The 17369-nt window shown below is 37.0% G+C and overlaps 1 protein-coding gene across 4 annotated transcripts in view; it reads right to left on the minus strand.

Annotated features, from left to right (window-relative positions):
* Positions 1-17369, minus strand: part of WWC3 (WWC family member 3) — a 96663-nt gene that overhangs the window by 52516 nt on the left and 26778 nt on the right. For 2 of the 4 annotated variants that reach the window (XM_032679851.1, XM_032679850.1), the window contains exons 2-4: positions 8231-8340; positions 3389-3592; positions 255-331 (exon numbers count right to left, since the gene is read on the minus strand). In XM_032679851.1, coding sequence (XP_032535742.1) covers positions 255-331; positions 3389-3592; positions 8231-8246 — 297 coding nt within the window. In that variant the 5' untranslated portion in view covers positions 8247-8340. Of the gene's footprint in view, positions 1-254; positions 332-3388; positions 3593-8230; positions 8341-17369 lie in introns of those variants that run through there. The other 2 variants (XM_032679849.1, XM_032679848.1) reach the window with 1 other exon arrangement.

The following is a 17369-nucleotide window of genomic DNA, read 5'->3' on the forward strand; positions in this document are numbered from 1 at the left end:
AGCTTGCCTCTGACATCTGTGACAAAAATGTTTACACTTGTAACATGGAAAAAGCATTACTTTGCAAGTCGCTGAAATGCAGTTAATGTAGAGTCCTTTTAACAGAACAACAGGTTCAAATAAAAAAGCAATTTTTTAATACCATATTTCTAAAAATGCATTCAACTTTCAGTGTAAAGGCTAAAGTAAAACAGTCTCCCTCCCTTCCCCAGGCATAATTAATATTTTTACAAAATTAAAAAAACATTACTCACTCTGTCACGACGGCTGGCTATTTCTGCTTTAATCTGATATGGGTCATACTTGGTATTAGTTGAAAATCCAGAGAATGCTAAACAGATAGAAAACAGCATTTTATTTTTTTTTCCAACACTCTTCTTTAATACACTTGTTAAGATGTGGCACTATTTTAATAAACAGTTGCATTAAATTCTTTGAGTTACAAGTCCTCAGGCTTTAAAATAATCCTCTGTGCTAAACTACAACTGAAGATTTCCATTTGGCCCACCTGAAACTTTTTTGCCCTGAACAACAATAATTGCATATAGCAGCACTGCATATTCCTAAAAGCAACTAGCTTTTATGACTGGATGGTAGCATTTACTGATGCAAGGAATTTGTGTAATATTAACAATTGCTAGCTGCTTCCTAGGTATATTGAATTAACAGTATGATAGGGACTAAAGTTAAAAAAATCCCAATTGTCAGAACAAAATCACATCAGCTAGGAAGAAAAGCTGCCTCCTAAAGCAAAAGTGTAGAGAACCAACATACAGATCAAACTCTGGCAAGTGAGCTCTCCACACAGTGTATCTGGAGTCAGGCAATGATTTCAAGCTGTGCCATTACAAGCTAAGCCTAGACAGATGAAGTAAAGGTCCTAGAGGAGGCTGGGCAAGAGCAACCATGATTTACAGAGTGAGCCTCTCAAGGCAGTACTGGCCCACTGAAAAATGCCTGGTATGTGAGTGGATGGGGTTGTGCTGTCAGATCTTCCATCCTTTTGCAGAGCTGAAGTCTGCTGCTCTGAAACCCATATCCGTGTCTGCGCTGCAGTGAACCTTTCGACTCTCAAAAGAATACTGCAACACCAAGGTCATGTCGAGCGTGCAGGAACTTGCCAAAATGAGTAGTCATGCCTGGACTAATTCTCTAAATCCAGGATTTTCTATGGATTTTTTTTTTTTTTTTTTAAACAGTGCTGATCACAACTGAGTCACAAAACTGCTGCATGGGCACCTCCCTGCCAATCCACAGCCGCTGAGCTCACAACACCTCCCACTCATGAGCATACGACACTGAGTCAGTGGTAGCACCCACAAGCAAAGTGGAGGAAAACACTGTGAAATTTTAGTTCTTTCAATGCAACAACCTGAAACAAGCAGTAGTGGAGGCAAGGATATTCGCAATATAAGCACCCAACTTTGGTCATGTAATTGCACTCAAATTAGAAGCCTACTATTTCTGCACAATGAATGGAGAAGAAAGCATCCCACAGTGGAGTGGAGGAGTCAAATTAAGAAAAGCAAGTGGAGAAGAAGCCTCTGGGAATCTTGAGTTGACAGCATGATTAATCCCCAAGAGGAAATTTAAAAAAAAAATAATCTGGCTAAATCAACCTGCCCCGTTTTCTCGAAACAGATGCATATGACCTTAAACCAATATAAAATATATTAACACATCTGTAGAAAATTTAAATATTTTTTCACCTCAAAACAAGTGGAAGATTTTATTTAAATGCTCATACAGAGTCTCATTATCAATTTCAGATATACCTAAAAAACCCAAAACTATCAGAAGATTGAGAAACATAAGTCAATTGACACAGCATTTCCATTTGTTACAGATAAGCTCCAATTTTGTTGCTTTAAGCCATATTTTGTTGCTGCTTCAAGCAATTTGTTTTTCCAAGAGCCTCAAAAATATGAAAAACAGGTTATATTTTTCTAGTATATTTTCATCTTCAAGAGAAGTTGCTTTCTGTATATTCACCTGAAGTAATTCAAAAAATATTCTGCAGAACTATTGCAATTTTTTTAAAAACAAGAAGCCCAAGCTCCTAGAAAGGTATTGCAATAAATGTCTATTTCAATTTTATAATCTCAAAAAATACTGACGACACTACCTTTTATCCTATTCCAAGTCTTTAAATAGTAGGTAAACACACTTTAAACAATTTCTTTTTAAAGATTTCTTTCTTAGTAAGAAAAAAATCTTAATACTTCTTAAGATTGAACATAACAGGGAGAAATAAAACTTAGTCACAACTTCAGTTATGTCACAACTAAATCACAGAATAACTGTATTTAAAACTAAACAAATAGATGAGAATCCCAGTTCAATAGTAACAGAATACTTGGTCCAATCCATGTGGGATACTTCAGCCCTAAAAACACACGATTTTGGCATACATATGAATTACCTTGGATTAATAAATACCAGTGGATCAGTAGCTAAATACTTCTATCCACATGCCTGCTCTAAGTTCCCCTCCACAGTCAGGTTTCTTGAATGTTTTCAGAAAAGGCTAAAGCAGAGTTTTCCATTCTTACCAAGTACTTGTCATTTAACATCAAACCTGCAGTTAAACAATGTCAGTACACACAGCAGCCACTGAAAAGTCACCAGCCCAGTAAAACTCCACCACATTTCCACATAATTGTTGGGCACATCCACTTGACACACTTCTTTGAACTCGAATGTTTGGCTCTCTGGCAAAGACACCTTTTCCTATTGCACCAGCCAACAGCCATGACAGTGGTGCAACATCTTTAGAATTCAGAAAAATGAAAAGGGCAGGAAATCAAAGCTCTACGACCTACACCACCAATAATATCACAGGTTGACATTCAAGAATGAGGTGCACTAGGGAAATACTGCTTCCTACTTTGTGGTCAGAGGTGCCCTTGACCACAACAGTTTGCCCCTAACACCTTAAAAAGTTGCTAAACAGACCATGGATCTACAGAAGCTTTCCCCTAAGTTGATGGCTTCCACCCACGTTGAGGGTAGAACAAACTGTGAGTTTAGGAGTGCAAGTGGGTGGCTGGTCCAGCAACATTCAGTCTTGCCTTCACTGCCTTGCAGAGAGCATCACTACAGCTGGTTCCAAGATGGGTAGAGATGCTAGTTGGGATATATCCCTGTTTAGTGTTACATCCCAGTTTAGTGTTAATATTTTTCCCTGTTAAATGTTAAATCTGTATTCTAATAGAACTAACAGGAAATGAAAGACCTTGAATAGCAGAGTCAAAGGATAGCACCTCACTTCTGTAGTCAGAATCTTCATTCAGAGAAGAATCCAGTGACAGAAATACTTCACAACATTTCTTACAACACATCTTGTGAGAGGTAGATGAGTAAAATCAAGAAAAGACTATAAACTCACAGCTGGCATAAGAACGGCTGTCATCCTCACACATTTTGTGCAATCGTTGATATTCTTCTTGGGCTAGTTCAAAACGCTGCTGCTTTATTTGGTAAATCTCTTTCTTGGCATTGAGTGCCTCCTGGGCAACTATTAAATATTCCTTCAGCATGCGTTCTTGCTCCCTTCTCCATTGCTCCCTTGGGTCCTCAATTTGTGTGAGCTCTAAGGAGAAAAAATTAAAAGCATTAAAAAAAATTCGTAAGATACTTTATGCTACAAAGTACAAATTATTTTGTTCATGTCCGTTCTGAACCAACATACCTAACACTACAGAGCATAAAATTGCTCCAGCCAGGACAAGAAGCAGAAAGGATGCAGAGTGAAAGAACGGGAAAAGCCTTTTCAAATATAAAAGGCATTTAAATTTGATTCTTTTCTTTACCAACTAGTGCAAACGCAAAGAAAACAGTATTTTGGCTCTAACCTTCCCCCATAGCCAACTTGAAAATTTTGAGAACTACCAAAAAACCCAGAACCATAAAGGACAGTGAAAGGTATCCCAATGCTTAACCCATAACTCTACAAATAGCTGGAACTACCTTATCATACTACATACAACTTTGCAAGTGCAACATCCTGAAAGGTCAGAGACTGTCTCTGCATACTTAAAAAGAATAAGGTAATTCAACAGAAAAGTCAGCATTTTAATCTCGAATCCATAAAGCATTTAAATCGCTTCAATTTTTGTTTTAAGAAACAGCAGTCTCATGTTTTCACTTTCCAAGGTTTAGAACAGTTTATATTCAAACACAAATCAAATTTTCCACCACAAAATCTTTCCCATTGATTTTTGAAGTTACTGTAAAACAACATCTTTGCATCTGCAAAGAAGGACACATGCACTAAAATCCTAAAAAATTATTGGTTCATTTGTTTTCTTTTTGTGAACTAACAAATGTGTTTTACATGAGGATGTCCATGTAAAGTTTCATCTTTAAGTGTAAGGTTAATTTCTGGTGATTGAAGCTCTACCAGTAAGAAGTTGATGCAGACACAATGCCAGTTTTCAAAGTAATGGCAGAACCTGCAGCACAGTGAGGAGGTAAGCACCTAGCAGTTTTTACTAAATTTGGTTTCTTATGAGAGATGAAAGTCAGTTATGTTTTGCATTAATCACGAGTACATAATTCAGTATACTGGTGTCAGTGATGAAATACAAAACTGTAAAAGACTGAGTCCAACAGATTAAGAATTCCACTGGTGTCGGGTCATGTTAGCAACTCTACCATTTGAGAGCCATGTGAAAAGTGTATAAACAAAACCAGAAAGCTCAAAGAGCAGTACTTCCAACAGACTGGCAGATTATTTCCCTAAATAACTTTTTCTCTTAACAGCCGTCCCCTTTCTCTCCCTGCAACTCCTCACATTGAAATAGTATAAAGATTTTCCCCATCGTTCTGCAATTTCTTCCCACATCCCTGGGATCCTTCATTCCCAGCAGCACCTTCTGGCTCCCATGACCCCAAACTATCTCTGCAGCCAAGGACAGGATGTGCTTTGACTTGTTCAGTTACCATAAATCCTTCTCTACATGGAGGGCAAGCAGAAGAAAACAGAGTTCAGATGGTTGCCCGTCCTTCACTGATGGCATGCCAATTTGCAATGCTATCTCACCTGTCCATAAGTACTCCTGAAATCTGTGCAAATTTAATATTCCTAAAACTGCTAATCCCTTATGGAAACTATGCAGAAATTAATAAATCTTTATAAGACAGAGAAGCTGGATCCTAGTAAGCGTTTCTTTTTGAATAGGAAATTATTAGTCCTAACCTCAGTAAACAGTCAAGGCCAAGATGTTATGTTCTATCACATAACATCTTGGCCTTGGCTGTTTACTGAGATTATTATTTATCCTTTACTTCAGGGCACTGCACCTCTTATAGAATTATTTCAGAAGCCTTCTGAAAACCTGGCAGCATTCTTCTGAGACAGAAAACTTCTTTAGTACAGTAGTGACGTTTTCTTCTGTTTTATGAAACTTTGCCCTGGATTTCTAAATAAGTTTGCCACATAACAACAACATTAAAGCTACACTGTTATGATAAAATTAACTTCCTTCATTTCTTTATAACCAATTAAAAAACCCAAAACGCTATAGTAACTCAAGAACAGCCCCAGACAAATGCAGAGAATATATTACTCCCTCACTAGGGAATGCTCAAGTGCTTAAAGGAGACTTCAAAGGCTTCCAAGATTCTGAGGAGGAGGGAAAGGAATTCTGTGGCTGGCAGCCGCCAAGGTTTTTAAGCAATGGTTGGACAAAAGCCAAGAGCAGCTTAATAAGGGTGTCAACAAAGTACTGAATTTACAGAACAAGATGGAGATCAGGATTGGAAGCACCATTGAGATTTACAGAAGATTCCTCTGTTCCTGTTTTTTTTCAATATAAATGGAAAGCTATTGCCTAGAAATCTTTTCCTTGCTTCCTGGGTAAACAAACATCGCAAGAGGCTTAGAAAAATCAGATGTATTGCTGTTTTCTTTTAGAAGGTGCAAGGGCAAAAAGCTTGTGAGAGTGCACAAAGCATGAGAGGTCCCTGGTAAGCATAACTGTAGAAAGACTCTGAATTATCCCTTGCACTTTCTCACAGTATTTCTTGGAACCAAAGCACTTCTAAACTGTTTTGTCAATTAACACAGAACTCCAATGCTCTGTAAAGCATTGAACCCAGTTAGACACAAAAGGCAGCCTAAATGTTTTCACGTGAAGCTGCCATTCCAAGTGTTTTAGACATACTCATTTCAGAAAAACATTTCTTTAGCTCCTACACTATCTCTGCCACTTGCCTGACACCATCTCATGATGCACTCATTAGTTCTCACTTCTACAAAGGAAGTTAATGTAGTCTTTTGATTGCTCCCTTTGTTGTCCACAGTTTGAAAACTGGATTGAGTAACCTATTAGTTTTGAATAATGATTATCCAGCTATAATATTGAGTCTGTATTCCCTCTTAATATAATTCTTACTGGTATATGCAAGCACTGTATTAGCCTAAGGGTGACAAACCCATTTTGCTGTGACGTTTGAATTACCATTTAGGATAATATCTGTGGGCTGTAAATAATTAGTTATCATGAAAGAGACTAATTTTGCAACCTTGTTAATTGCCGAATGATTCCTTTGACTCAGTTCAGCACTGGCCCTATGAAGTTTCTATCCCTCTGTTCATACATCAATTTTATTTCATACCTAATATGATTAGCTTTACTTTCTCAGACCCATTAATATTAATCTTTTCTTTCTGTGTCTACCCATTGAGCATTTGGGAACTCAGTTTCTCTCTGCAAAGACTCTTTTCTACAATTTTTGCTCTCAATTGCACAGAAAAAAAGGCAAGCCAGGTCCGACATGCCTACAATGATTAATATCCTTTCTGTAAGTTCAAACTTCACGTCCGTGGTAAAGTTGCTAATAACAAAATCTGAAAAGCAAAAGGGACTGATCTCTTCTGCATGTGCTATAAAAGACGCCTATAGGCATTCATGTTCTATAGGGACTCCTAAAACTTTTTACAATTTTAAAAAAAAGAGAGTTGCTAATACCCTCTTTTTCTTTTTTTTTTAAATATGTGCATTCATACAAATTTACATACATTGGTGCAAGTGCACTCTATGACTTTACTCCAATGTAATCCTCACTTTTTACTAAACTTCAACATTACTAAAGTTACCATGACAGCAACTCTTAAACTAGTGCTTCTTTTAAACACAGTTATTGTAAGAATTACCCAACAATCTGTATTTATTGTCTTCAAATTGTCTTGGCTATCTATCCTTGTGATTAGTGTATTAACAGCTCTTTAAAGTTTGTAATTTAATCAGTGATCTTTGTTAAATTTCACAACAAATAAGTACCTGTGTGGGTCAAAAAATACCATGGAAACATTTATTATTATGTTGTTTGGGCTTTTTAAAATAAGTAAGTGTGAAACCACAACAGACAAGTAATTCCAATAATGGCTGGAAGCCCAAAACTATTTCTACACTTTTATTTTTTAGTTGACTAGATTTCAAGTAGATAGTATTGAAGTGGGTTTTGTAGATTATACTATTTACCACTGCTGTGATAGCCCATATAAATACTTGCTTCTTTACTCACTCCTCACCAACTGCCAATTCCGACAATATTGAAGGCATTCACTCACTAGTGATAAGAAGTTTAATGATAGCAGCACAACAGTAACAGCAGCAGTAGTACAAAGCTATAAAGATAAGACATTTTCTTAAAAGTAGAACTGGCAAACATGCCAGACAGTGGTGATACAAAGCTCAGCAACAGTCCAAAAGGGAAAACGTTAGAAGTTAGTTTCCAAAAGGGACATCTGTTGTCTTTTTTATAGCACTTTGTACTGCATTAAAGCATAAAACAAGCACTGCTTAAGCGAGGATGAGGTAACTGTATTTCATGACGCTTCTGATTAAAAATGAGCACATTTCTCTCAGAATACATTTTGCTTTTCAATACAGAAGAGTGAACTAAGGGTGACTGAAAAAAGGAAAAATCTTTGTAACTGACGTATGACAAAAAGCAGCAACAAAATTATTGATACTTCACAGTATGACACAGCAAAACAGAAGTTTTATACACTATAACTCAATCATAGGTTGTAAAACTCTTTACAAATGGAAGAAGCATTGTGCCCCATGTGAAAGATGAGGAAACAGATTCTGCAAGAAATTATTTGCATATATTTTCTCACAGTAGCATGAGGTTCAGAAATGGTATTGGAAACAAAGTTAGTGCCATGAGTTAACATCAGCTTGCTAGTATTCCTCAAAATAATCATGCATCTACTCACGATTTATGTGGTCCATATAATAAACTCCAATCTGTTGATCGTAAACAGTTTCCCATCCTAAAGGAAGCTCATCACCGACACAGTCGGCAAATGTCAATGGCTTTGTAATCCTGTAAAAACAAAAATAACACGAATAAATACCAAAGGTGCAGAGTTTACAATGCAATGAATGTTATTACATGTTTTGAAGATACCTCCACCATTTGATCACAAACTAGTTATGCTGCTTAGGAATGTGCTGATAATTACAATCATACAGTTTCAAAATAAAATTTCATTTAAATATGCTGACAGATACTCCCCAAACAGGTAAAACTAGCTTCTCCCCTCAAGTTTCCATGTATAACAATTTAATTACAATGGCATGCAGTCCTGCCAGTTTTTCTCCCATACCGCAAAGAACAGACTTGTGAAGTTGGAGTTCACCACTGCTAAAACTACTAGAACCTCTATAGGTTTTAACTTCTGTAAGGTGAAAAAGCAGGATAACTGCTTGTCCTTAAAAATTAACATAAAACTTAAGACAGCACTATATAACAGATTTCCACTTTTCGTTTACATATTTTCAACTATTAATGATATTCTTGTGGTCCAGACACATCCAAATTACTTCCTTTCCCTCAAAAAGAAGAGACAAACAAATGTCTGAAGAATTCTGAAGCAATTAGAGTAGAAGTAGTAATTAATATGTAACAGCATTGCTATCTAGCAGTTTAAAATGTCACATCTCTGGATAGGCAAACTCTTGCTAGACCAGTGGATAACAGAAAACCGAAACAGCATGTCAGTGTTGACAGGAATGTTTAAAATATTGAATTCCAAATTGCACAGAAAGACTTTAAATCGACACTGCTCTAGAACATTAAGGTATATAAAAAACTAGGAAGAACAAATAATCCAAATAAAAAAGCCTTTGCATTCAGTCTAATCATGCCTATTTCCAAAATCATTTTAATCTTTACTTAACCCCTAAGATAATGTTTTCCTTTACTAGTACAGTAATTTCAATGATACATGGGATACAGATCTAACACCTTCCTCATGTATTTGTTGAGGTATTTTTAACACCTAGAATGATGACAACTTTGCAAACCTTCAATACATTCATTAATTTCAGGACAGACTTAAGTTTAGCACAACCTATGACATAACACTGTTATTCATAATTCCATCAGTGTGGTATAATACCCAACTCAGGTTTAATGACACCAGATTTGAACTATGCTTACAAATATGTTGTGGAATAGAGAGGGACAGGTATATGCACTTATCTGATAACACTGATATAAAACAGTAACTTTGAATTAAAACATGTCTATCTTTGAACTTAGAATTCCTTCCCCAAAACAAAACCAACCCAATCCAGTGATAAAGCCTTCAAATGATGGAAATACCACAGAAGCTACATTCCAGCTATTCCAATGGTGCAGTAAGCACACTATTCAACCACTAAAAAAAGCACAAAACTTCACACACAGCAAACAGAAAAATGGTGTTTACCTGCCTCCTAAAACTAGTAGGACATTACATAAGTATTCTTACAGTGCTCAAAATTAACTGTAGTAAAATAATAAAAGTGTCCTCACTAGTTGCAATGTAATGTTTGAACAGCTTTGCACAACAGTAAAAAGATCACATTCTGTGGATTCTCCAACATGTATAAACATTTAGTAAGACGAAGACGTACAAAAACTTGTACACAAACTTGTATACAAACTTGTGTGCCACTTTTTAAAGTAAAAGTTTTCCATTACTGCCAAATACGTAGTTCACATCACGTAATCAAGCAAATCCAAAGCTGCTGCATTCAAGAAAGAAAATGTTACTGTGAACTGACATATGCACTCTCTCAGTAATTCATCTAGCAGTCAGGCAGACCAAATATTGCCAAAATACTTCTGATCTCCCTGGAATTCAGTCAAATATTAAAAATACAACATGTGGCATTTTTTCTTAAACTCCCATGGTCTTATTCTGAAGACATCATGTTTACAATTTCTCAAAGTAGTCTAGACATTGGCTCCTAAATTACTGCACTATAGACAAGATTTTCTTTGGAATGAGTTATGAGATTTGCTTGCCTGTTATACAAACATACTCTCAACCCTTTATTCATAAATAAAACCTGCACATGATACTCTAACCTTTCACACTACAAGAACTTTAATTCAATGCTCTCCATGATCACACCAGGGCTCAGACTTCCAGGACAAGGACAATGTTCGCTTTTGGGAAAAGGGAGACTGAAGAAAACCAATGCATCTGGTCTAACTGGTTTTCATTCCAATGATATAAAGCATGTGTGAACAGTTTAATTAATGGTTTTGAAGGAAAAATTTTAAGAAAAACATCCCAACACATAAAAAGCTATCTTCCAGATATTCAAGCCATTATTAAGTTGATGTTGCTCATTTTAAACTATAATCAAAGTTGCTCAAAGTTGGATTCCTGACAAAGCATAATGTCACATTGATTCTCAATTCAGTCACATTTATACCCATGTAGGTGAACCTTCATTCAATTAACCCAGGTCAAAATATTAAACTAAGAACTGGAAGTTTCTCCCTGTGTTTTGTACTGCTTTAACTAAGAACTGAAAGAATACCCTTCTGGTTTAAGCAGCACAACTCTGAGTACAAGATTAGTTTTTTGCAGTTAGGAAAACTAAGGGTTTTCAGAACAACAAAGACAAAATGGAACAGATGCAGATATGTATACTGGAGGTCAGCCACAAATGACAGCAGTAGACTGCTGAAATTAAGTATCTTCTGGAAATACTGCTTTACCCTCTGGATTTGTTTTTAATTAGCGTAAGCACTATAAAATAGATCAGATCTTTTCTGCTTCTATATAAAGAACTGTACAAGGTACATCTGTTAAAACATTTCCAAGTATGAAAGACAAAAAACTTTTCAAAATATTATAAAGACAAAGAACAAAAATGATGCCATCTTTAAGTAAACAAAAAACAGGGTTGCCCAGATCTGTGCTATTCACAGTATAGTAGTAAAGAATAAGAGCTAGCAGTAAAGAACAACTAAGGCACTTCTCTGTGATCATAGTAGTAAAACAATAGCTAAGGCATTCACCCCTAATCATCTCCTGTTCTACCCACAACAACTGGCACACACTAATAAGAAGGTTCTGAACTTTCAGCTGAAGCCTCAGAAATTCTCTGGGATCAGTTTACAACATTAACTGGTTGTGGCCACTGAAGCTACAGGGTAGGTACAAGTGATAGTTGTCCATGGGGGCCAATTCTGGATAGATCAAAGAACCAATCATAACTTCAGATTAACTGACTTGCTGGTTCTTCATCAACTTGAAAGGTTTATCCTTTCCAAAAGTAATGATGCTCTTCAGTCCTTAGACATCTCATCTTTTGTGACCTTGAAACCCTTCAGAAGCAAACACAGAATCATGTAAGAAAGCTTCCATAACCCAAATCCTTCACATCTACCCAAAACACAAAAATCTTTGAGCAACATCAAGCACCTTGGATCTGTCACTTCTAAGTCTGCCCAAATTACATGTTTTTGTTAAACAGAAGTATAAGTCTGGTATTTGTGTATGCAGTAAAGTAGACACATCTAAAATCCCAAGTTTTAACAACACTTTCTCTGCATCAATTACCAGGCTAAACATTTAGAATACAGAAGTTAAACTGCAAAATAAAACCGAACATGTGACTAAACTAAGATGTTTTTCCTCCTCTTCACATACATTTTCGTATCTTTAGCCACTACCATATGCAGAAGGATTCCAGAATACAGTACTACAGCTTTCTGAATGTGCAGCAGCAACAAGTATTTCTTGAATGCATCAGTTCATGGCAGGGACTGGGTGGGAAGAAGAAAAGAAAGTAAAAGACAATGGCTAAATACCATTTTGGATAAATTACTGCAAAAGTACTCTCAGCTTCAGATACTTTGTTAAGAGGATCTAATTTCAATCCCCTCAAAAAACACAGAAAACCTTAACCTTTAAAGGAACACTCCTGAGTTCAAAGAAAAAGCATACTTCAAATCTCCAAAACACAGTATGATGGATAGAGCAGGGCAGCAACTTCATTCTCATAGACATTCAAAACCAGAACCAGACCACTAAATACACAAGGTTTCAGAAAATATTAGATAAGATTCTCAGTCTTCCCATGGCCCTGATGCCACATCAGAGGGCCCTTGCTGCCTGAAATCCCTAAGTCTAATTGAGTAAAACTTCCCCTGGGAGGAACTAAATTAAGACAAACAGAGCCTGTTTTTCCAAGATCTTGAACAGGAAATCGAAAAGGTGTTTCCAAAGTAGAAACACTGCTGCAAACTAGCTGCCATCTCTCAAATAATGCCTAGATATCTAAATCACATCCAGGGCCACCCTATCTTCCAAAGTGGGTCTGGATTAAGAGGAAAGCACTAACCACGAGGGCTAATTATGAAAAAGAACCACCAAGTTCTGAAGAAAAGCCACCATCTATAGGGGTGACAGAGGGAAGGATGCAAGTATAGCAGCTGACAACAATACTTTTATTTTTGTTTCTGATTTTAGTCAGATCCAACAGAAGAAACAGAAAATGTCTTATAAAATTTGATACTCCTTAACAGAAAACTAGGAGTAACAACGCCTTAAATCTGGTCTCAGTCTGAATTGCCATCTAATGGGATAGATGATTTTGCCTACGAAATGTAGACTATAAACTAGTAAACTGTATTAATTCAAATTACAGCTCTGAAGAATATCAAGCAATTTAAAAATAAATAACAGAACAACTAGAAAAGAATTAGTAATCTGATAAATCTAGCAACAGTTTATCCAAGGAAAGTATTACACTGAGTATATTACTGAAGTGTCAAAAGGCAAGAAAGAGAGAAGGCAAAATGAGAAAACATGCACACGCTTTGAAGCTTTCAGCCAGACACTTTTTTTCTTACCTCCTTTCAAACATGAAGTTAAGTTACAGCCACTGTTATAAAATTTAATTATCCTAAATTGAGCAGTAATGGAAAATGATTTTTTTGTTGTTTCATAGACACCAGCAAGAAGAGCTGTTTACACTGAAGGGAAGAATGGGGGGCTTATTATTATTTTGTTTTCAGAAGTCACACTGCTGTCCTGGAGGCACTTCATGGACATCCTCCTCCACCACCATAGCTCGGGTCTGGGTAGACAGACCCTCTCTGAGGGTCTGTGGCCACCCAGCTGAGCCATGGCTCCCCAGCAGACTCCTCCAAGCAGGCTGCCCTGGAAGGAGCACTCCCCTCCTCAACAGCCCCTGCCTCCTACCCCACCGGGCAGGGAGGGACCTGTCAGGTACTCACTGCTGCCTGGCTGCTGAGCAGGAGCTTCCTCCACAATTCAGAAATAGGCACACACCAGTCAGACCCTGCAGCCTCACCTTGGGGCAGCACATGCCAGTCAGGCTCAGGCTGTTTGCAGCAAGTGCCACCATGAAATCCAGATCCCCTGTTACAGCACTCTGGAGTACACCATGGTTTTCCTCCCTGTTTGTCCCCCATCACAGATTCAGCTCTCCACAAGCAGCCAAGTCACAAAAATGAACTGGATTTTGGCAAATGACATACTAAGTGCTTAGTCAAAAGTACAACAAAGGTCATCAAACTATATGTATCTTTTCAAGGTAAAAATTCCTTATAACCTGCTTCTTAATCCAAATTATATATATGTATCTTCATTTTACTGCATAATTTAACCTCAAATTCTGAACTTACTGAGCGTCTACTCAATCCCTCATTAAAATAAATCCACAATACAGATGGCTGGACAGAAACTTACACAAATGAGATGCTGTGCTCAGGACAAAAGGACTTAAAGAAGGTAACTTGTATTCAGTCATCACTGGGAGGCATTTCCCTTGGAAATAAAAACATACCCTACAGCAAGGAAATGACAGCACAAGCTCTTCTAAAGGTCACTTAAAATTCTGTCTTTTTAAGACCACACTGTATTTTGCAGCTGTTTTCACTATTTCTTTTTTTCAAGAACTGCAAATAAGTAGATGAAGGAGTGCTAATAGTGTCCAATCAGTTTATTTGCTTCAATTATTTTGACAATAACATAAGCCAGCACAGCACATATCACCATGCAAAACAGAAGCCACAGGATGGAATTAGGCAGCCATTTGTATAGTAATGAATCAACATCTTCAAATGTGAGAAAACTGTCTGATCACTATTAGACCTTTTCTTTTTTAATTTAAACTCCAAACAATTAGATTTTGTGATGTAAAATGTATGTGAAGTCACATGTACAAGTAAGAGAGAACCTATCCAATTTGTTGACTTGGAAGAAGTAAAAGCAGTCGGTATTGCCTACAAACACCTCTAAGAAATGTATCCCCTTACCTTTCACTATTCTAGAAACAATAAATATTTACTAACAAGCAACAACAGATAAATAATATACTTTTGTTTTTATCCTTTATCATATTGGTTTAGTGTGTTGAAACATAAAATAAAATGCTGTGTCCAACTGCAGCTCTCGCATAACTTGTCTGGCTGCTCAGGAACTGCTGAAGCAGTTCCACACAAGCAGACAAGTCTTCCAAGCAGCTGTCCATTTCTAAACAGCAGCTATGGTCCATATCCAAATTCAAAACACAAATATTATGGGAAATTCTTGCTGAAAATATACCCACATTTTATGTACACAACCCAAATTCCCCCTTCAAAAATCACAGCCAGGTTATAAGTCAGTGCTTTTAAGAAAACTGAATTTGTTTTTGCAATTTATTATTTTTTTAACAGAAGATAAACAACTAAAAATGGGACAGAGGGGTTAAGTAAGACTCTCCATGAACACTTTAAAACATAGTTTGTGTGTGCACAGATAGCCCGAAGTGACAAGCAACTGTACAAAGCCAGTAGCCAAAACCTAAGATTAGCAATGGGCCAGACGCAATTGCTGGAGGGACTTGCTGAAGAAAGGCACCCTGGACAGCAGGCAACTTGACATCTAAAGCAGAAAACAGACAAAATTACATATGGTAGCTGGGAAAAAGCCACAAGAGGACAGCAGGGATATGTGACAGATAAGACAGTTAAGGAGGAGAAATTAGGAGACTACGGTTACACCAAACTGATTTCAAATTATACCTTCATATTGAATATGCTCTTAGCTAGAATCCATAACACGCAAAACATTTATGACTCTTCTTTTGCCAATCCTAATAAAGCTCCCTTTGCTACTCAAAATCTCTAAATATTTACAAGATTTTCTCGAGGACTTGCATAATGGGAGAGCCTTAAAAAATAAAAAACTAAAACCAAATGGATAAGAATCAAAAGCCTAAACCAAAACAGGAAGAAAATTTAACAGAGAATTTCAAAATTTGAGAAGCAAGCTGAATTCTTCCACCTATGTTAGAAGCCAAACATGACACTACACCTGTCCAGGCACAGCACAGCTTTAGAGCAGCCAAGTAAGCATAGAATCATAGACTATGCTGAGTTGGAAGGGACCCGCAAGGATCATCGAGTCCAACTCATGGCCCTACACAGTATCATCCCCAAAGAGACTGTACATATGCTTGTGCATAAGCATATGCATATACACACACACACACAAAATTGTTCACTTCTGACTGCTGGTCACAACTTCCATATGCAGCTATCAGATGAGGAGGAAACACCTGCACTTTGCTTATGGAAGTCATCTGAGCAAGGGTGAAAAAGTGCACCTGCAAGATCCTACCAGCAAGTTCTTAATAATAAGCCCTTTGCACATGAACAAGACTAATGGGAGGAGTTCAAAGCAGAAAGGAAATGCAGCAGACAGGAAAAGGGAGGTCCTCAGCAGACAAGGAGGAACAAAAATGGGACATAAAAGTCCAAATTTGAGTCCATGAAGTTCCATGTGTTAGAAGAATAGGAGGCATCAAAAGCTTTACATCTCAGTAAGAAGTAACTAAAATGGTCTTACATGGTGCAAGACACTACCATGCAGTAGAATACCTCCTGAGGACTCTTGCAGGATCAGTTAAAAGTTTATATCAAAAGAGACTAGCACATCCTAACTATTACATTGCCTCTTTCATTTCTAGTTTATTAAGATGTGTGGGCTATCACTGCTCACTACAGCAGTACAGAAGCAAAAGGGTAAAGTTCTTCAAAACTGTCTGCCCATCTACTGTGTTCTCTCGCTAACCTCCTATGTCCTAAATCCAGAAACATTACGCCAGAATTAACTGACTACCTTGTTACCCTTAAGTCTGACCAACCATTTCTTTGACATTTTGAAGTCTATGAGATTACAGTAGAGGTTTTTCTACAACATTCTAACAGCCACAGGTAACATATGGTTACCTCTGCACTGCTGAAGGCGTTCCCCTCCTTTAAATTCATCATTCTTCTTTACCAGTTAGCCAGATTGGAAATAATTAAATATACATATATATGTGTGTGTGTGCGTGCGCACATATATATATATACACACACACACACACAATTGATTTGTCCACACATACGATTAATTGATTTGTCCAAATACCATTCAAGTGTCAAATGACAGTTTAACTTAAACATTCTTCAATAGAGAAAGCACTGTGAAACACTTTTGTGAACACTTCAAACCACTTTAGAAAAGTCTCAGTCAGCAAAACAGAGAATCTCACATTAACTGGTAATCTTTGGGCCAAATAGAAAGGCAAGTAGTTGAAGATGCACAGAGGTTAGCACCAGAATCTTGAGGTATACGTGCAATTACATCCTGCTGCAGTCCACAACTGCCTACTAACAGAAGAAAATCCTCCTCATACACTAAGAAGGTCCATCATTCTAGAAAACTTGCCAACCAACATGATGCTAAAGGGATTTTTTATATCTGTAGTTTGAGAGAAACAATGTTTTAGAACAGGCTACAGCTCGTGTTCCCCTAGAGGTAAACTGCAGTTTAATGAGATTAGAAACAGACATCTGTTATGTCTATGTGCACAAACAAGCCCAGCACTACTATCGGTGAAAATTTAATTAATCTGATGTTTTAAAATATTTTAAGCCCCAATCCTCCAAAAACTTACTATACTTGCAGTAAATTAAATTTCACTGAAATTAATTTCCTGAAACTATTTTCACCGATAAGTATTATTCAGTGATATTAATAAAAGAGAAAACTCACATTAAAAGTT

The sequence above is a fragment of the Chiroxiphia lanceolata genome, chromosome 2 (assembly GCF_009829145.1).
Source record: "Chiroxiphia lanceolata isolate bChiLan1 chromosome 2, bChiLan1.pri, whole genome shotgun sequence".
NCBI classification, from domain to species: domain Eukaryota; kingdom Metazoa; phylum Chordata; class Aves; order Passeriformes; family Pipridae; genus Chiroxiphia; species Chiroxiphia lanceolata.